This window comes from Psammomys obesus, unplaced genomic scaffold, assembly GCF_907164565.1.
Source record: "Psammomys obesus unplaced genomic scaffold, mPsaObe1.curated_primary_1811, whole genome shotgun sequence".
In the NCBI taxonomy this organism is placed as follows: domain Eukaryota; kingdom Metazoa; phylum Chordata; class Mammalia; order Rodentia; family Muridae; genus Psammomys; species Psammomys obesus.
The window spans coordinates 4,831,166-4,851,386 of record NW_026591643.1 but is presented as its reverse complement, the minus strand read 5'-3'; the positions used below and the strand labels follow the sequence as shown (position 1 = coordinate 4,851,386).

Genomic DNA, 20,221 nt, shown 5'->3' with positions numbered 1-20,221 from the left:
ATCTATCTATCTATCTATCTATCTATCTATCTATCTATCTATCTATCATTCATCTGTCAATCTACCTACCTATCATCTATCTACCTATATATCTATCATCCATCCATCATCTATTTTATCTACCTACTTATTTATGGTCTATCTAGCTGGCTATCATCCATCCATCAATCTACCTACTTATTTATTATTTATCTATCTATCTATCCATCCATCTATATCTATCTATCTATCTATCTATCTATCTATCTATCTATCTATCTATCTATTTTGAGACATGATCCCATATAGCCCAGCCTTGCCTTGAACTCGTGTTGCTCCTGCCTCTACCTCCCCCTCAACTTCCACTTGAATACTGGGATCACAAGTGTGAACCATCACACCAACCTCAATTTTTAATTTTTTGTCTTTTATTCTTGTTGATTAATACTGCATAAAATTCTCTGTGTTTTAACTTTGGGGCACATTGCAGGTAATTCCCATTCTACAAGTAGAATACATACTGGCTTTATATTTATGCAGAGCTGTTTTCTAGCATCCTTTTCTCGGGAGTCTCCTGTAGGGGGGGCAGTTTCCCACACACTTAAAGGCACTGTGTATTACTAGTTTTACTTTATGAAAGCAGTGTTAGCTTTTATGACTGTCTCCCCCAAACTTTAAAGCCTATCTTGTTTAAGACATTTGAAAATGAACGAAAATATTAAAAGAACTAAAGCAGCCTGATTGGTGGTCAGAGAACACACACTCATTTGAAGAAGCCTTCGCAAATAACAAAAGTTTTTATTAGCCTGAAGAACTTCTTGAGTACAGCTTCCCCTGAGAAGGTTCCTGAGAGAGGTCAGCCTAGGGAGTGCGTGCCCAGGGGACGCAAGGCCCTGGGTGCACCCCTAGCAGCACATATGTGCACATATATACGCACACACACGCACACGGACACGAACACACACACACACGCACACACAGAATGCCTAGAGAGGAAAGCAGGGAAAGTCAGTGTCACTAAATAAACAGTTCTCATGAGACCACATGATGGTAAAGACTGTATATCATACGGTATAAAATTATAAGACATACTGGTAAAGCAAAACAAGTTGCTCCCACTGTCGCTACACCAAGGGACAATGTGGGGCTCCAGCAATTACCTTGCAGCCATCCACAGGCACATCTGGCCTGAACTGACCCCCAGCTTCAAAGACTTGTCCGTTCCAGGCACGGAAGCGCACGGCTTGCCTAGTGGCGGGGCGCCCCGGGCCGTCCTGCCACACCGTCAGGTTCAGGCAATGGATTGTGATCTGCTGGGTCCCCTCAGAGCTGAGCAGGTGCAAGAAATTCATCTGGACCCGGCTAACAGCAAACTCCACCTGTGGAGGAGATGCAGGTGGGAAGCGGCCCCCCGCCCCTCACAGCCCTCAGATTCTCCACCTTTCTGGAGGGCTCCAGGGTAAGCCCTTCTCCAGCCAGCTTTTCCTGTATCATCTGCCCACTCCAAAGACACAGGGAAACCGAGTTGCGTGAACTGGTCCTGTAGCCTAGTGGCTGTTCAAGCCCAGATTCTGTTCTCCATCTGGTCCGAAGGATCTGGCTGCACTGTTTGTTCTGCTCCCCCGGGAGGTGGGTAGGCTAAAGGTTCAGTCAGCTCCAGGTTGGCTGAGCTGCGTGTGGAGAAAACGCAAGGGGCCTTAATGAACTCAGGGGCTGTGGGGAGGCTTAGCAGAAGGTGGTTAGTTCACTGTGGTGTGCCCTTCAAGAGGATGTGGGGATCCAGCCCTTTGCTGCTTTGTTCCTTCCTCCTGTCAGGGAGTATGTAGCTCTCCTCTGCTACCATCCTCTCCACAGACCTCAAGGCAAAAGGGCCAACCAATCAGTAGGAGACAAAAGAAACCTTTTTTCCCTTCCAGTTGTGTCTCTGCTATTTTGTTACCACAAAGCTGTCACTGCTCCCGATGGAGGTGCCATTGCCCCTGGGGAGCTGTGCTGCCAATCCAGACTTATATATACCCTCACCTGCTGCCTGCCTGCTTTACTGTGGAGTGGCCCGGCCCCACCCCACGGACAGACGTGTGCAGGCAGTGACAGGAGTTAATAAGCCCAGGCGCCAGAGTGGCATGCATTCCCAATAAATAACCTTGTGACTTTGTGCCAACAATGCATGACCCTGCGAGACTATCTACTCTGCTCTCAACCTGAAACAGACTATTCCAAGAGACGCCGGGGTCTTCAGCACTGCGCAGCGTGAAAATGCTTGTTCATCACACGAGTCCTACACGTCCCCCAACTTTTAAGTGAGAAAACTAAGTCTTCAGAGGGGATGGTCTCCCACAGCCTTCTAGGAAGGTAAGCCGGGCTCAGAGCAGAGACTGCAGGGGGGCCAGAGCCTGGTGGCAATAGGGAGCGGATGGTACCTTGGAGGCCGTGATGGGCTTCAGACATGTCTGCCCACCGTGTGTAAAGTTGCAGGAGACCTCAATGGTGTCAGAGGAGCAGCCAAGGTTGGGGTCCACCCAGTAGGTACCTGCAGCAGAGGAGGATAGAACCCTGGCTATCAGGGAGGAGGCTGGAGGGGCTTCCTCTGTAGGACCTGTACCTGTGACTCAACAGGGCTGCGATGGGCTGGGAAGGAAGGGTGCCTTCCGGTAGAGCTGACAAGCGGGACAGTCCCACACCCTGGCAACACTCCCTGTGCGAGTTTGGGATGTTTCGACTCCACAGAGGATACAACTGGGGCCTTGGCCCCCAGGTTCTTCAAGGCTCAGACTTCCTCCTAGGACCTGCTGCCAAGAGCTCAGCAGCAGAGGAAGGGGTGCCCAATGTGACTTCTGGCTCTATACACAGCAGGGAGGGATGGGTGCCACCATGGCATGCTCCAGCTCACACAGGAGCCTGCAGGGGAGGCTGGATAGTGAGGATCTCTGCTCAAGCAGGAAGCCCCTGGTTGTCCCAGCCTTGGAAGGTTTTTGTTCTGTTTTAAATTTTGGAGTCCCCCCTCACTGGAAGTTCTTATCCTTATGCTCAGAATGGTCCCGGCTCATGGCAATATGGGCTACATATCCTCTCTACAATACTCTCAAAGCCCGAACCACAGGCCTGGCAGATTGTGAGGCTCAGAGGCTGTTTGCTGGGCCAATGGATAATGCTGTGTGTCTGCTTCTGTGAGGACAGAAACTTGGCTAAGATATGCTGAGGACCCAACACTCCATAGACCCGAGCTCCTCCCGAAATTTATGCCATCCCAACGCAGGCTGGAAGTCCCTCCTCAGTCTCAGAGACACCCTTACCATCTGCCTTCCTCTGCTCACACTCCATGAGGTCCCGGCAGACCCGGGCTGGGTTCTCCTTGGTTCCCAAGGGCGTCTTAATGCTCTGGATGAGGTTGCTGAGGTAGTGTAAGGTTTTGAAGATCTCCCCTCCCTGGTCCAGCACCAGCTGGTCTGGATAGCTGTGGCCCTGCTATGGAGAAGCAGGGCCATTGGCCTGTTAAGTCCTGCCCTTGTCCAAGGTCCCAGACATTGCTCTAAAATCTTCCCTATCCGGGGACCTCCCAGTTCCTGGCTAGCTTAGACAGGCTACCCCTCCTCATAACAGATAAGGAGAGGGAGGGCCATGGACATAATGAAGTAGAACCAGGATTGATTCCTTGCCACTGGGGTTATGTACCCCAGCAATGTTGGGGTACACTAATTCAGAGGGTCTGAATTAGTGGAGTGAGGTCCCCACCATGGGAAGGAAGCAAGGCTGCAAAATGGCTGATACTGGCTGGAGTAAAGACCACCCAAGATCTGTCTCAGCCTGTAGCCACAGAGAAGACCACAGGTCGGCTCTCAGCAGCGCCCAGGGTTCAGTTGCTTCTGCGCGATCCCTGGGCGACCCTGGGAACCTGCTGTGGCTATGGATCAGATAAATCCTCCTCTCTGACTCCTGCCAGCCACACACTAGATGCAGAGGCTTCCAGGAAGTGCAAGGGCACAGGGTCAGCATCTGGCCTGCTTCTGGCAGTGTGGGCTGGGGTACTGCTTTGGACTGAGGTTTCCATCTGAGTCCTAGTGATAACTTGCATCTTAGACTGTGAGGCATCACCAAGGCAAGGGCTTTGACACTCTTGGTGCCAGCCACGGGGGCAGCATCGACCTTCAGGACCTCTCTCTTTCTCCACGAGCGGAGACCCTGGCAGTACCTCTGCTCTCACTGCTCCGTGAGCTTCCATCCATGTCTGGAAAGCTGCCCCGAGGTCATCTTGTTGCTGTGCGAGAAAAAGACAGGGTGTGTACCCTGTCCCCCTTCTAGGGGCACCAGATTCTGAAAGTAAGAGCCAGGGGCCCCAGCACCCACTCTCATCCCTCCCTCCTATGACAGGGTCTTGACAGAAGCACCAGATTCTGAAAGTAAGAGCCAGGGGCCCCAGCACCCACTCTCATCCCTCCCTCCTATGACAGGGTCTTGACAGAATTACACATCCTCTTCTGAGCTCCAGCTTCCTTTGCAGAGTCAAGGCTGGACATCCCACTCCCTCCCTTAAGTGCTTCAATAGCTCTCCATGGTCCTCTCGGTGTTCAGTTTAAACTCCTCAGCCCAGTTAAAAATGCCTCGTGAGTGCTGTGGTCTTCAGTCTTGTCTCCTTCCACACATGCTCTAGCCCCAGGCACACGAGGTTCTTCTAAGTCCATAAAAGGCTTGCTCTGCCTAGCTGCAGGACCTTTAGATCTCTTCCCATTGCCTCTGGGAAGTCTCTCCTGTCTCTAACACAGTATCCGGTTTTCTCAACTGGGGGTGATAATGCTCCCCAGAGGACGCTGAGCCCCACCACGTGGTGTGTTTTTAATTGCTGTGACTAAGGAAGAGATACTTCCACATCTCGACGTTGGAAGCAAGGACTGCTGCTAACTCAGCTCAGACCAGGAGCCCAGTAAGGTTAGGCGATTGTCGGTGGTGCTCTACACTGTTTCTACGATGGAAGGACTCTGCGGATGCTTCTGCCTCCACAGGTGAGGCTGGTGAGGCCCCTCCTCCACATCCCCACAGAACATGTGGCTCCAGCTGTACTGCTCTTGGGTATGCCTGGCCTCAGCCTTGGCACCCAGATGGGTAGGGCACGCCTGTAGGCTTGCCAAGAACATGGCAAGGGGTCTGGGGTTGGGACCCAGAACAGAGCTGTTGGGGACTGCCAGCTTTGCATCTTCCCACTGAGAGGCCAGACTGCCACACATCCCCCCGCCCTGAAGAAAACTATTCTCTCAGAATCACTAAAACCATTTCTGATAATGTCTGGCATATGATGAACAGTGATCATATTTTAGCATGCGCTCTCCTTTTCTGTATCTTGGGGCTTTACCTGGCTTTTCTTCCCCTGCCTGTCTTTCTGACAAAGAGACAGGGAGATGTCTTTGTAAGTATGAGCAGCACAAAGGGAGGGACAGGGAGAAGCTGAGGTGGAAAGAACGCAGAACCTTTAAGCGTCTTTGAGCCCTAGGGCTTCTTTTCCATCCAGCCTTCCCTATTACCACAGCCCAGGAATGCTGTCGGCATCTTGAGTGGGGACTACTTGGTCTCCTGGCTGGGAAGGCTGAGCTCTGACGGAGCTGCTGTGCCCACCAGAGAGCAAAAATTCAAGTGCACCTGTAGGCCTGACCCTCTGGACCCTGAGTCTGAGGAGGAGAGAACCTAACATCACCCCACATGTATGGAGGACAGAGACAGACCCTGGGACTGACTCTAGAGCACCCCTCCCCCTGGCTCACAGTTGGGGACATGCATGAGCCTCTTGCCCAGAGCTTTTCCTGAAGCTCCAGACCCATGACTCCAGTGCAAGAGACAGGACAGGGACATCCTAGAGGTTCAGCTTCTGTGGCTGAACCAGAGAATGCTCGAATGCTTCTCCCCTGCCCACCCCACAGCCTCTTCCCAGGAGATCGAAGACAACATGAACAACTTACAAACTGGATGGGATGCCAGGGAGGACCCTGAAAAAGAAGGGGGAGGGTCAGTATTTGACAGGAACTTGTGCTGGAGGTTCAGGTCTCTGGAGACTGGAGGGGCCGTCCAGCAGGAGAAAACCTGCCAGGCCTCAGGCCTGTGGGCATGTTCTGTAGCTATTTCTTCCAAGTCAGAACACTTCCTCTTGGAAGGAGGAGAGGGCTCTTGGGGCTCAGGAGGAGTCATCAGGCCTCTCCCCAGCATTAGATAAGGAGTTGCAAAGACTGGGAAGAGGGGGGATTCTCCTGCCTGCCAAGGTGCGTGCAAGCAGGGAAGGGGGCTCTGGTAATGCAGCTCTCAAGAGCCATTATCCACGACAGGGGCTTCTCAGCAATGCAGCTGCTTTGAGCCACTGATGCTCCTGTAAGTAACGCCAATAAGCACACTGGCACACTAAGCAAGCCTGGGGCAGGAGTGTTTCTTTGCCATCAATGTCCTATCGAAGGTGGACAATGCTGGCTCACATCTCCCCAGGAAAAGAGAACCAACACGTCCTCACTGGGCCTGTTCTATGCTCCCTACAAGTCTGTAGGCCACAGGAAGCATGTGAGGCCCACGAGGCTTTGGGTACGGGCATATTCTGCCATCAAAACCTTGGTCTACACCTTAAATCCCAGTACAAGTGGGCAGAGGCAGGTAGATTTCTACGAGTTTGAGGCCAGAACAAAGGGAGTTCCAGGATAGCCAGTGCTACACAGAGAAACCTTGTCTCAAAAAAAAATATATATCAATCAATCAATCAATCAACCTTGGACTAGAGGCTGGAAAGATGGCTCAGACGTTGAGCACTTGCTTTTGCAGGGGACCTGGATTTGGTTCCCAGCGCTCACATGGCAGCTCACTGCCATCTATAACTCCAGTTCCCGAGGATCTAACCCCCTCTTCTGACCTCCAAAGGCACCAGGCAGGCATGTAGGCTAAACATTCACATACATATAAATAAATAAATAAATAAATAAATAAATAAATAAATAAATCCATCCATCTTTAAAAACAAACAAAAACAACCATGGTCTCATTCAAAGAACGCGCCTCCTGCCCTGTGAATCCAAAATGCCCAGCATGCAGCTACCTACCGGAGGGCCTGGCTGCCCCCTCGGACCAGGAGGACCCTGTGGAAAATAGAGGAGACAGTCAGCACTGGACAGTTCCTCACCCAGCCTGTCCTCTGTCCTACCCAGGCCCAGAGATGATGTCCCCATAGAATAGAAGGATACAAAGGGTAGGGATGAGAGAGAGAGAGAACACTTAAGAGTGTCACTATGGAAAGAAGAGCCCAAGAGCCCCCATCCCTGTCACCAGTCTCAAGTCATCACATCCAACTTACTCACCCTTGGGCCTTGCAGTCCCTGGAGGCGGAATTGAGGGGAGACAGTTAGGGTGTGGTCTGAGCAGTGGCTCACTTCCCATTGTCCCACAGTTCTGCCTGCCAGGCTGTCTACTCACCCAGTCCCCTCGGCTGCCTCTGTCACCTTTGGGACCCTGCAATAAACCATGGCAGTGAGTTGGGGCTCAGAAGAAAGTCCTTTTTTTTCATATAGGGAAACTGAGGCTCAGACTAGCTCTGAGTCATGAAACGCTTGATCCCAGAATGCAGGAGACCCTTACAGCCTTCCCCTTGCACATACCGGGAGTCCAGAAGGTCCCAGCATTCCAGGGGGCCCAATGATACCTTCCTTTCCCTAAAGGAGAGAGAGGCTATGAGTCCTCGATCTGGGCCTGAGGAATAGAGTGACAGAGGAGGGTGGCAGCTGAGTGTCCCCTGGGAATGAAAAAGATACCCCTTCAAGCAGAGCCAGGCCATGCATCTTGTGAGCACCTTCTGTATGCCGGGGTAGGGCCACGTGTCTCCTGAGCCTTCCTGCATGCTGGGGCGGGCCACTAGAGTAGGGAAGGGAAGGACTGAGGCAGTGGCAGGGGCCGTGTCCCTGCTAGCAGGGACATCGTGAGCAGAGGCGCGAAGCTGGCAACAGCTGCGTGTGGAGAAGGCGCTAACAGCAAAGCAGCAGGAAAAAGTGTGTGTTCAAGCAGCTAACGGACAGCCTCAGACCTGGAGTGACAACCAAGCTGAACAGGAAGGAGGGAGGCTTACCATCAAGCCAGGAGGCCCCCGAGGGCCTTGGATGCCTTTGAAGCCAATGTCTCCCGGGGGACCCTGTGAGAAGCAGAAAAGATTGTGCCTGGGGCAGCCACTGGGGGGTTCCTAGCAGTCTCCATGCCCCTGAGTTCTGGCTGGCCTGTGCCCTCCTGATGTTATCAGAGTCACCTTGGGAAGAATAGTAAAGGCCCCTAATTCTTAGGCAGGTACAAGCTATGTGCCAGCAGGGTGCTATGTGGTATGTCTCTGGCCTTAATGTTTACCACAGTCTTTACCTGTGGCTCTTTCCCCTTTATAGACTGGGAAAGCAAGGCTTGTACTAAGACATATGCCTGAGGCACGGAGCTGGTAGGCTGAGCACACTGCAGCTGGCTTCTGGCTCACACTGGGACGACTAAGTGAATCCACAAATGGATGAGTGGCAATAGACACAGGAAGACAGGGCTCTTACCTTGGGTCCAAAGAGGCCAGCCACTCCTGGGAAGCCCATCTCGCCGGAGTCACCCTGTGGGTAAGCAGGACAAGATGGCGTGAGGGGAGCTAGGACAAGGGCGTTGCTAGTCATGTACATCAGATGTCAGTTAATCCAGGGGTGGAGGGAGGCCACACCCTCTGCCAAAGGAGTCGGCGGAGCCTAGGCCAGAGTCCCAGAGATGCTCTAGACTCAGGCGTACTGTCCCAGGTCCTTATAGACGAGGACAGACAGACCCACAGATCTTCTCCCCACCCAAACAGCTTCATGAAGCAGTCGTCCAGACAGAAACTCTTCACTGATGTATGAACATCATTTCTTACAATAAATATTTACTCGCTCCTTGGTTTCTCTGGCTGTGGACGCCTTCGTTTTTCCCTCGCCTTATTGCACAGGCTGGACGCACACTACAGCACCGACAGGAGTGGTGGCCTGTTTCTCCTCCTTCGGAGAAAGCACCCAGCCACTCGTCACCACACGTGTTAACTGGAGGACTTGCGTGGATATCATGGATCAAGCCGAGAAAGTTGCTTTCCACACTTACTTTGCTTAGGGTTCCCTTTTCTGCCTCCCTGATCAGAAATGAAGTCATAATCCTGTCAAATGCTCTCCCTGCACCTACACAGATAATCAAGTGGCTTTTCTATTTCAGTTTGGTGAATCAGTTCAGTATGAGTTATACGGATCTATTTTCAAATGCCACACCACCCTTGCCTTGCCGAGGCCAGCTTCACTTGGCCCTGATGTGTTACCCTTTTCATGCAGTCTTCCTTAGATTTTCATAACACTTTATTGAAAATTGCTCTATGAGCTACACTGGCCTGTTGTGGCTTTTTCTTAAATGCCTTTGACTAAGTTTAATGTCTGATAATCATGATTTCCTCGACAGAGTGGGAGACGTTCTTCTTCTGGGGGTTTACGTAGAGTTGGTACTATTGCTCCCTTAGTGTTTAGCAGAATCACCAGGGAGCCATCTGGCCCCACAGCTTTCTTTGTGAGAAGCCTTTTTAAACTATAGGCTCACACTCTTTCAGAGACACAACACAAGGCGGGTGTCTACCTCTTTTCAAGTGAGCTTTGACAGATTTGCCTTTGAAGGGATTTGCTCATTTCATCTAGGTTGTTTAGTTTCCTATAAAGTTATGTTTAGTATTCCTTTGTTCTACCTTTGTCATCTCTGATATCTTTAGTGACAGACATCATTTCTCATTCTGACAATAGTAATATATGTATTCTACTTTTTTGTCTTGAGAATTCTGGCTAAACATATATGAATTTTATTGATCTTCTCAAAAACCCAATTTTCTATTTATGATCTTCATCATTTCCTTTCTACTGCTTCTATTGTTTGTGTTTTTATCAGATTCTTAGGTTGGGCACTGATGCCACCACTGATTTACAAACACTCCCAAGTGTAGTCTGGGCACTATCCCACAAATTTTGACACAGTGTGTCCTTATTTTCACTTGATTCAATATGCTAATTTACCTTCTGATTTCTTCTTTGACCCAGGGGTCATTTAGATGTCTGCTATATTTCCAGCACAGGCAGACGTGTTGAAAGAACACTGTTCCCAGAGCCCACAGGGCCAAGCTCTACCCATCACTTTGAGTCCCATTTTGAATGGGCTGCACAGACCTCTTCCTGTCCCGGGGAACAGACGGCATCTGGTACCCAGGGTCAGCATGGCTCTGCCTTTGGCATCAAGGTAGCTTCTAGAGCTGTGTGTCCCCACTCATGGGAGTGTTTGTGCGTGTGCATGTGAGTGCACGTGTCTCTTGAGTATGTCTAAGTGAGTGTGTGTGTACTCATGGCTTTAGGCATGTGGGTGCATGGTCATGTATGCCCTGGGATTCACTCACCGGCTGGCCTTTGGATCCTGGCTCTCCCTGGTTTCCAGGAAGCCCTGTGCCACCTTCTGTCCCTCGCTTTCCAGGGGGACCTAGCTGTCCAAGTAACCCACTTTCACCCTTAAAGAAACACATCAAAAACACCAGTCAAGACACACGGTTCCAAGGCCAGTTCAGGGGACGCAGGGCACAGAGCAGTGATTTCATGAGATCTCAGGACAGGATGGCAGAGGGCAGGAGGAGGCATGGGAATGGGGTGGGACACGCTCAGAGCCCCAGAAGAAGCCCCCTCATGATTCTGGCTTCCTCTCTGCTGTCCAGCCGAGTTCTCTCTTCACTCTTCCTCCCCAATAAGACATGTAGGTTCAGTCTCCAAACTTGTTCCCCATCCTCACTTCCCTGGCCCAATGCAGAGGGTCCCAACCTTTCCCCAACTAGATCAAGAACTTAGGGAAGTCAAACGCCATATCTGAGTCCTTCATTTACATATTGCTTTTGGAGTGTGGCCCTATGCTGACACAGAAGCAGCTCAAGGACCCTTTTAAAGGGGGCTAGTGACAAAGCAACCTGTTGTCCCACAAAGATCCACAAGAGGGCAGGTGTGGACAATGAAGCTAAAGTGAAAGGTTTCTAGGGTCCAGTAGGGGGCAGTATTTACAGTCACTTGAATAAACTATCCTTTAAACCTGAGTCAACATGGGGGCATGGATCCCCAAGAAACTTCACATGGGCCTTAGAACATAGATGCTCCAAGAAAAAGTATCATTACAGCCAGGACTAGGGCAGAAAGGCTAGATTAATGAGAGCTGACCTTGAATCCTGGAGGTCCCTGTGCTCCAGGCAAGCCAGCCACACCTGGGTTTCCTCTTCTTCCAGCAGGGCCCACAGGGCCAGGGTCCCCATCATCTCCTTGATCTCCCTGTATAGAAAACAAGGTGGGGGGTGTGGCTGACTGGAACCCTGGTAAGTTGTAGAGGGAGGAGGAACAGAGGAGGAGGCCACATATGCTAGAGGTTAGGACAGCATGGTTCAGTGACCCGGGTGCTAGCATCAAGGAGAGATGGTGATAAGGATCCCAGTGGATGAAAGACCGTCCGCACATATGGCACCAAAATTTTCAAAACCATGGCCTGTGCCCCAACATTTGTGTATAGCCCGTGGAAGTCCCTAACACCAGTCGCTACCCAATGACCTGCTCACCTTATATCCTGGACGGCCATCCCTGCCTGGAGTACCATCCGGTCCAGCAATGCCCTCGGGGCCCTGTCTCCCCACCACGCCCCGGGGCCCTGGCAGCCCCTGCAGCCCCTGAAGGTACAAAAGAAGCTTGTCAAACCTTCTCAGGAGGACGTAGAAACTGTGGTGACGGAGGAACTGTGACAACTCACCTGGGTCCCCCTCCGGCCTGATGGCCCAGCCTTGCCTGGCTTTCCCTTTGGGCCCTGAGAAAGCAAAAGCAAGAGACTCATCAGCAAGACTTAGGAGCCCTGGAAGGAGGCACTGGGAGGAGGAGGAGGGTTCCTGTGGGTGAATGTGATCTACACGCCTGGAAGCCAGGGCTGTGGCCAGCCCTAGCGTCACCAAGGGCTAGCCCTGCTGCTGTGGGCCCTGATTTCCTTCTTTGGCTTGTGCCAAAGACCTTTCAAGGGCACTGCTTTTTGTGCTCAGAGTTAGAACCCAGGGCCAGCTGGGCCACCTGGTCTTCAGTGTGGATGTCCCTAAGGAGTGCGGGTCCAGGAGGCTCCACAGCAAGGAGGGCTCCTCCATTACAATTCTGTCTCTCCTCTTCTCCCTCCCCTTTCATCTCCTCTTGTTCTCTCTTCTTCACTGCAGCCTGGCAGAGGCATGAGCTAAGTTTCTGGCTATACTGACTCCTGCTCAGAGGCTGGTCTCTCAGCCCCTGTGGATGGCTGCAGGCCTGCACAGTTGGTACCTCCCATCCCTGCCCTGCTGACCAGCCTCAGACCCTCCCGAGGGGCCCAGTCTCCCCACCGAAACCCCATCTCACCTCTTCACCTTTTGATCCTTTGGGTCCCGGCTGACCCCGGGGGCCCGGATGCCCCTGCAAACCAAGCTGAGGTGACTCAAGGCAGCCCCAGGCCTCTCTCTTGGGGAGGTTGGCCGGTCTCTGCCTGGAGAGGGATGGGTGGGGAGGGGCTTGGGGGTGTGGGCTCTCAGGGAGCCTGAGGGTCAGCGCATTACACACAGCGGGGGCGGGGAGGGGCCTCCTCATGTCCTAATAGGGCAGATCCCTTCAAGGTTTTAAAGGCTCTGTTCTGTCATTTCTGATGCTCCACCCCACCTATAGCAAGAAGATATAGGACTCACGGGCTGGCCCTGCTGGCCCGGCTCTCCACGTAGGCCTTGAACTCCCTCTTGACCCTGAAAGCCAAGGAGAGACAGGTGAGGGTCCTTTAGAGTGGCCCGGAAACCGATCTTCATGGCCATGTCACTGACGCACTAAGTCCTAGCTTCCATAGTGGCTAAGTGGCTGGGAATAGCCACGGGTCAGCTTGAATGGAAGGAGAAACAGCTGCTTCTGCTGCTCCAAGACATAAACAGGGAAACTAAGTCACCCCCCTCCCGACACCTCCAGAAGAAGTGATTACTCAGGATCATGCTGGAAGGGAACCTGGCCAATCTGCAGGCTGTGTGGACAGTTAATGTCCCCAACCTTATCCTCCTTCAGGTTAACAACATGAAGGAAAGGCCTGGCCTTTTTCGTAAAGGGGAGCTTTCTGCCCCTTATGGCCAGTGGAGAAATGAAGGTAGGGGCAGGAGCCTGTGTCCGGTCCAGACTGGCTTCCCCTTTCCCCATCACTACCCTTCCCAAAGGTAGAGCTCTGATACTTACAGGGTATCCAGGGTCACCTGGCTCCCCACGGTCTCCTTGATCACCCACAGGACCCTGAATGACAGGGACAATGGATAAACGTGAGCCACACCTTCTGTGGGCTCTCAGCAGCCTAGCCCTGCCCAGCCTGTGCCTAGATACATTGAAAGGCCAGGGGGTACAGAGAGGGAACTTACCCGATCTCCGGGTGGCCCGGGGGGCCCCTCAGCCTTGCCATCCTCGCCCTGCTCCCCCTGTGGACACCACAGAACCAGCGTTAGGCAAAGGCCCCTCTGGGAGTTAGTGCACTGCAGGCTGGAAGGCACCTTCCTCAGGGATGCAGGCCAGCCTCCGTAGACAGACTAGGAGACCAGCGGCCAAAACTGTCACTGTAGGTAATAGTGGCAACAGTGTCCACGTGCCACATGGACGCTTAGGACAGGCTGAAAGAGGAGCAGAGACTACAGTGTAGACCTCAGGCCAAGGCAGGTCACCCTGGGCCCTGGTCCAGCTGCAGAATGAGCTCTTGCCAACTCCGCAGATGGTTGAAATGCAGCTCACAGGGCAGACCTCAGGGTTCAGACTCCAGTACCAACACCTGGTGTCATCTCTCCTGGGAACCCCTTCTGGACAAAAGACTCTACCCAGGGTGCCCCAGGTCCCCTGCTGTTCACAGAATTGCGAAGGAAGCATGAGGAGCAGAAAGAAAGAAGTGGTCAGAACTGCGATGTAGCCCTGGTCAGTCTGAATGTTGGTACCCAACCCAACAGCAGTTAAAGGCAAGAGAGACGCAGCCTGTGGCCTAGAACAAACTGTCCCCAGAGAGGTGGCCGAGAAAGTAGGACCCCTTCCCTTCCTTCCCACGCTTCTGATCCAACTGTGCCATGGTGTCAGGGGACCAGAAATCTTCAGTGGCCACCAGGGTTTGCTGGACAGTCTTTTGTTGGGAATTTTTAGGTTCATTTCATTTATCATCTTAGAGATTCTACAGCAACCCAAGGACATTTTCCTCACTCCCACTTTATAGAACAGGAAAAGGAGGCTGAGGAGCCATCTTAGTCAGGGCCCATGAGGAATCAAGGGCCAAGACTAGCGCCTCAGCACGCACCATGCCACCAGCCTGGCTGCAGGGACGGGATTTGAGCGTTAACCGTTAGTGTAGTGCCCTTGTGACCTACTTCTGAGTCTCATCCCCTCCCTCTGGCCACCTGTACAGACAGGAGGCCTATCTACAGGCGCAGGAGGGTTCCACTCTGGGTCGTGTTCTGGCTAGAGGAGTAGGGCCCAGCGTCCCCTCCCAGTGTTTAGTAGCTAACCCTCATGCACCAAGAGGCTGGGCTTCTCCACTTGTTCTGTACAGCAGTGACAGGATTCTGGGAACATCCTGGGGAAAGAGCAGGGCTTCCACAAATCTCCCTTGCAACTCATTCCTTCACCCAGACCGGCCAGTCTGTGGTTGGCTGTTCATTATGAGACAGTCATGAGCCACAGAAAAACATTCCCATCAACAATGAGCTGTGCACATGACAACACTCCAGTAGCATTATGTCACCTAGAGATGTCATGGACCTCTACTGTATGCCAACACACTTTATAGGGGTTAGCTCTGACCCTGAGGGGTGGCACTTGGGCCTCTGTCTCCACCTGGTCCCAGGGTCTGCCTTCGCCCTCTGCGTCACCCCTGGCAGCCTGGTGGTGGCTATGGAGAGCTGAGGGCCCAAGTGTGCCCCTATAGCCTCTCAGGGACCATGCCAGGGCCGAGGCCACTGTACTTGCCGATCTATACTCATCCAGGAAGGAGGAGGGGCCCAAGGAGAGCATGCCAAGCCAGTGTGACTCACCACAGCGGGACTTAGTTAGTGGGAAGCTGAGTCGGCAAAAGGAAGGAGGGCTGGGGAGGCCAGGGACAAGGAGACAGAGGCACAGCCTGCTAGGAAGCCTTCCAGCTATGAGGAGGAAAAGGAGGAGGAGGGAGGGCAGGAGAACCCAGAGTTCTGGCTCCAGATCCACGGCATCACGGAGACATGACCCAGGGGCCATTTCTTACACTTTTGGGCCCTCATGTGCTCTTTGCTGTGAACAGTGTTCACAACCAGCCATTTTTTCCCCTGGCAGTTTCTCTCATCCTCAGAGCCCTAATGGAGGGCATACAGCATACATCCCAGGGCTCTTGTCCTCCTCCTGAGCCTTCTCCTTCCTCAGCGTTTTCCCTCCCTCATGCTGGGTGAGCTCCCAGCACGTAGTTCTAAAGCTCCCCTTCATGGGCATGAGGGAATATGGAGACTTGGACGCGACACAAGCGTTCATCTTTATCAGGAAGCCTAAAGCCACCAGTGCAGGCATGCTACGCCCCGTTCCATGCTGCCCCCTCTCCAAAGCCCCAGAGCTGACCTTGACTCAAAGACACAACACCTACCTTCTCGCCTTTGGGTCCAGGAGGCCCAAGAGGTCCTGTGAGGCCCTTGTGTCCCTGCAGGCAAACAAAATGGAGAGAACTGAAGAGGGTTTGAGAACACATGGGTGACAGATGACAAAGGACAGGGACTTAGAGATGGGGACACAGGACAGCATAAGAGGACCCTACCCCTGCCCTCCACCTCTCTGGGCCCCGTTTTTCTAGATATGCCTGTTGGTCCCGGACACTTCCAGTTCTGTGCCAACTTGGTAATGGGGCCCTACAGCGGTGCCCTGGGCAGACTGGGATCAAAAGGCCGGGAAAAGCTACCTTGGCAGAGTTGCAGAAAGAGGCCACACTGCAATTACAGACTGGGCTGGTACTACCTCTCCAGTCCTCCTCCCATTTCTTTTGTTCTTTCTTTTCCCTGCTGCATCTCCTGCAGGCCTTGGGTCTGGCAAAGGCCACCATGGCTGGGCGTGGTCTCCACTCCCAAAAGCATGAAGTTGCCAGGCCTGGTCTGTACAGGGTTCTCTGAGCCCCCATTCCTCTCTAACCATGCCTATCCTTTCTGGGCCTTCGTGTCCTGACTGTGTGTGGAGGATTTGTGAGCATCATGGTCCCTCTTTGGAGGACAAATGAAGCTCAGGTGTGTGTGGAGCACCCACCATCTGCAGGGAGGACTCGAAACCTGGAGTGAGTACTTTGTCCCATCACTTCTACCTTACCCCACCCTAATCTATGGGTCCAGGAGTCCCACATCTCCTCCCTCTGGTAGGAAGGGTCAAGCTCAGGATGTAGGAATGGAGTTCCAGGGGGTGAAGGAGATTCCCTTGAATGTGTGTCACTTACATTATAACCAGCCAATCCTGGCTCTCCTTGGGCTCCCATCCGCCCTGGAGCACCCTAGAGAGGAGAAAGACTCTTGTTGGTATGCAGGGGCATGGTGGTGACTCCTTCTGGTTCCAGCCACTCAGCTAAGCAGCTTGGCACACACATGATGTGCAAGGAGGACAAGGTGGAAGGTGGGAGGACCCCTTCCTAAGTCTTCCTTCTCTCTGCTCCTATGGTTTATGAAGGTTTAGTTGACATTTCTCAGAATCTTTATAGCCACCTGAGCTAACCCGCTGTTAATGCCCAAACTTCTGAGATTTCCCATTAAATGAGTATTAATAAGAAAGTGCCTTTCCCTACTCTGCTTCCTCCAACCCACTGCTACCTGTGCTTGCATCACTTGAGTCTGATTCTGGAGATGAAGCACCATCTAATGGATGCTACTGTCTGTCTCCCCAGCAGGTACCCATGGCATCATCTGTGCCGCCAGAAACCACCACAGTCAAAGTTTTTGCCCCACACAAAAGGATACTGCTCCATTTTCTCAAAGATACCACAGCCCCTCCTCTGCTGTGGACTCTTCGCTCACCTCAGCTATCATGCCTTTGGGCTCTGACTCAGAACAGTCTAGCAGGGCCCCAGGACTCTCTCCCAGCCAGTCACAGACCTGCAGCACCTCACCCTGTACCCAGGGATCTGCCTGGCTCCTTCCCTGCCCCTCAGCAGGATTTTTATCAATGAGTGTCCACAAAAAGCACATGGAGCCCCTGCAGCCTGCTTTTTGCAAGATGTGTTTTGTCTGCCACGACTGTGTGTGTTCAAGGACTGGAGCTTTGGGGAGTGCCCAGAGGGATCTGGGATAGAAGTGAGGTGGCTGGGACGGGACACCTAGGGATTCTGAAACAGTGGGGTCGGCAATCCATACAGGGAAGCAGCCCCTTCCTATTCTTCTTCCCTTCCCTCAGCCCAGAACCTCACCATTGGTCCTAGGGTGCCCCGGGACCCTTTAGGACCTGGGGTGCCAGGGGGCCCAGGGTCTCCAGGAATGCCCATCTCTCCCAGCTGTCCTTGGTAGCCCTTGGCACCCTGCAGAGAGAGCAAGAGAGAAAGAAGGTGCCTGTGGTTGCTGGCCCTGGAGAGGAGTGGGGAGGGCTGTGGCCTACAAAGGCAGGGGACCTACCTTAGCTCCCCTCTGGCCCTTCTCACCCTGCTGTCCAGGCTTTCCTTCACGACCCTGAGGGGACACAGAGGCAAGAGCAGGAGAAATTTCAGGACTGAGAGAAGCAGGCATTCTCCAAGAAGCATGCTTTTGGGAGCTGGACACCGGTAGCATGTCGCTGCTGTGGCATGATGTCACTCGGTCCCTGTGCTATGTGGCCTTGAGCACAACCTGGCTTCCTGGCCGGCACCTTGGTCTGTGTCAGGGACACAGAATTGTAGGTGGCCTCACGGAGCTAAAGGATTCAGCTTGGTGACACGGGCACATTCACAACATTGTCAGCCATAGCAGGTGTCTGGAGTATGGAAGGGGCTTCTGCCAGCATAGGGATGCCCTGCTGCCTCCTCTGTTGTCCCAGTTGTGTGAAGCACGGGGACCAGCTATCCGGACTGAGCCACCCTGTTTCCTAGAGGAGGGCTTGGCCCAGGGTCCCCTGGTGCACAGCTGGCCCTGAAGCAGCCACCATGTGGTCTTGTCCACACCCCAGTCACTGCTGTGCACTGCTCGGGAGTCTCCTCACAGTGGGCATCACGCTGGGACACAGATGTCCTACCCTCCCAGGTACGTGGGCCTTTCCCTCTGTAGGCCAAACGTGTGCTCTCAGCTGCGCATTTTCTCAAGTCTAGGCACAGATCAAGCGTTCCTAGGCTTAGACCAAGCGTTTCATCTGAGCTGAGGTGTCTGTGAAACACTTAGTGAAAAAAAGAGAATAAAAAGGTCCTGTTTATGATTTTTTAAAATCTTAACTTTTTATTCCATCTTTATTTATTTAATCACATCTTCGGCTCTTTATTGTTTGCATGCCACAGGGTGCATACAAGGCCAGAGGACAACCAGTGACAGTCAGTCCTCTGCCTTCACCATGTGGCTTCCAGGGATTGAACTGCGGTTGTCAGGCCTGGCATCAAGCCCCTTTACCTGCTGAGCCACCTCACTGGGCCCCGTTGATGCTTTCCAAATACTGAAACTATGTTGAAAGACTATTTCAGATCTGCTGGTCTGAAGAAAGTCACCTCCACTCACCCCACACACACACTCAGTTCATGTCTCCCTTTTAATCATTCACCGGAGGACTTTAGGTTACATGTGTGACTCTCCCGTCTCTACCGCACAGTACCAGCTGAGCAATGCTGCTTTGCTAATAAGAAAACCCTGGCCATCCCTGTGACCTTTTTCTCCACAGCTTCTCAGGGACAGTGTCCTGTCTCAGTGGGGATCTCAGAAAAGCTACATCGGTAGGGGGATGGAACCAGGCCCCTCCAGTGAACACCCCGGAGGCTTAGGCCCCTGCTGGTCCTATCACAAGATGGCATCTCTAGTCAGAATGATGTTAAGCGACTACTGTGACTGTGAGCTCCCTTGAGGATGAAGCATTGTCACATAGTGTGTGAGCCTAGACACATTTCTGGAAAGGCCCTGGTTGCTTATAAACTGCCATTTTCAAGTAGTCAGCTGTCTCCAGGCCACAAAGAAGAGCGCTTTGCTCTGGCCGCCACAGTGCCAAAGAAAGCCAGACGCAGAGCTTGTGTCCAGAGCCTGGTGTGCACGTAGGCCACAGACACTCTGCCAACCTTGGCACACGAGAACTGTGAGGGACCACTGAATATGAATCTCACACTGAATCTCGCCATATGACCAACCACAGCCACCACGGGCAGCTTCTACGTATTTCTTTTTCTCCGAATGTTCCTATTTCTGTGCATTTTTGTAAAGGCTTTTCTTGCCTAGTGCTCCCCCCCCCCCCCCCATTCTCTGGTGCGCACATGTGTGACCTGAGTAGGTAGGTACACGTGACTGTGTGTGTACATGTAGAGGACACTGCTTGTCTTCCTCTATTGCTCCTAACATTATTGCCTGGAGGCCAGGTGCCTCACTGAATGAGGAAGTTGTGCTTTGGCTATGCCATCTGGCCATAAAACTCCCAAGATCAAGATCCCATAGCACTGAGCTCACCGGGACATTCACAACCATGCCCAGCCGAGCACATGGGTGCTCAAAATTCAAGTGCATGTCCTCATACTCCATACACTAGACCAGTCCCTCCAGGCCCCCATTTTCTCTTCACAGCTAAGAATGCCAAGGTTGAGCAATGGGCACCAGTTCGCCCAGCACACTGGAGGAGGGTTGCTCAAGCTGGAAACCCAGGTTTGACCTTTGAACTCAGGTTCCAAAGATATGTCCGCTCCCCAAAAGAACCACACACTCACTGAGACAGTGTCCTCCGGACTTTGGAACTCAAAATAATGTTGGCACACATTCTTTCCAAATTCTCAACATAGCAAGACTGAGGCCAGAGAAGGCCGAGGCAACTGCAAAGTCACACAGGGGATTAGTGAGGTGAAGAGCCAGCCAGTTGCGGCCTTCTTGCCCACATCTCCAGGCCTGTGCAAGCAGCAGTAGGCGGGTCTCACAGGCACCCCGCCTGCACTCTTGGACTCTTGGGCTGGGCAGTGATCTCATCCCCTTGCTTCTATGGGGCCATTAGCACTTCAGCTCTATTTTTAGGTAACAAATACTTTCCCACGGCCAGTATGTTGCTCGCTAGTCTGGATCCCT

The 20,221-nt window shown here is 52.7% G+C and overlaps 1 protein-coding gene across 6 annotated transcripts in view; it reads right to left on the bottom strand.

Moving 5' to 3' along the window:
- Col27a1 (collagen type XXVII alpha 1 chain) overlaps nucleotides 1–20,221 on the bottom strand; it is a 118,570-nt gene that overhangs the window by 2,351 nt on the left and 95,998 nt on the right. For 3 of the 6 annotated variants that reach the window (XM_055611670.1, XM_055611669.1, XM_055611672.1), the window contains 23 exons: nucleotides 17,627–17,680; nucleotides 17,425–17,532; nucleotides 16,465–16,518; nucleotides 15,634–15,687; nucleotides 13,415–13,471; nucleotides 13,239–13,292; nucleotides 12,713–12,766; nucleotides 12,393–12,446; nucleotides 11,773–11,826; nucleotides 11,585–11,692; nucleotides 11,196–11,303; nucleotides 10,397–10,504; nucleotides 8,514–8,567; nucleotides 8,057–8,119; nucleotides 7,593–7,646; nucleotides 7,411–7,446; nucleotides 7,296–7,313; nucleotides 7,041–7,076; nucleotides 5,925–5,951; nucleotides 4,169–4,234; nucleotides 3,273–3,444; nucleotides 2,400–2,509; nucleotides 1,140–1,358 (listed from right to left, as the gene is read on the bottom strand). In XM_055611670.1, the coding sequence (XP_055467645.1) occupies nucleotides 1,140–1,358; nucleotides 2,400–2,509; nucleotides 3,273–3,444; nucleotides 4,169–4,234; nucleotides 5,925–5,951; nucleotides 7,041–7,076; nucleotides 7,296–7,313; nucleotides 7,411–7,446; nucleotides 7,593–7,646; nucleotides 8,057–8,119; nucleotides 8,514–8,567; nucleotides 10,397–10,504; nucleotides 11,196–11,303; nucleotides 11,585–11,692; nucleotides 11,773–11,826; nucleotides 12,393–12,446; nucleotides 12,713–12,766; nucleotides 13,239–13,292; nucleotides 13,415–13,471; nucleotides 15,634–15,687; nucleotides 16,465–16,518; nucleotides 17,425–17,532; nucleotides 17,627–17,680 (1,722 nt within the window). The other 3 variants (XM_055611671.1, XM_055611673.1, XM_055611674.1) reach the window with 3 other exon arrangements.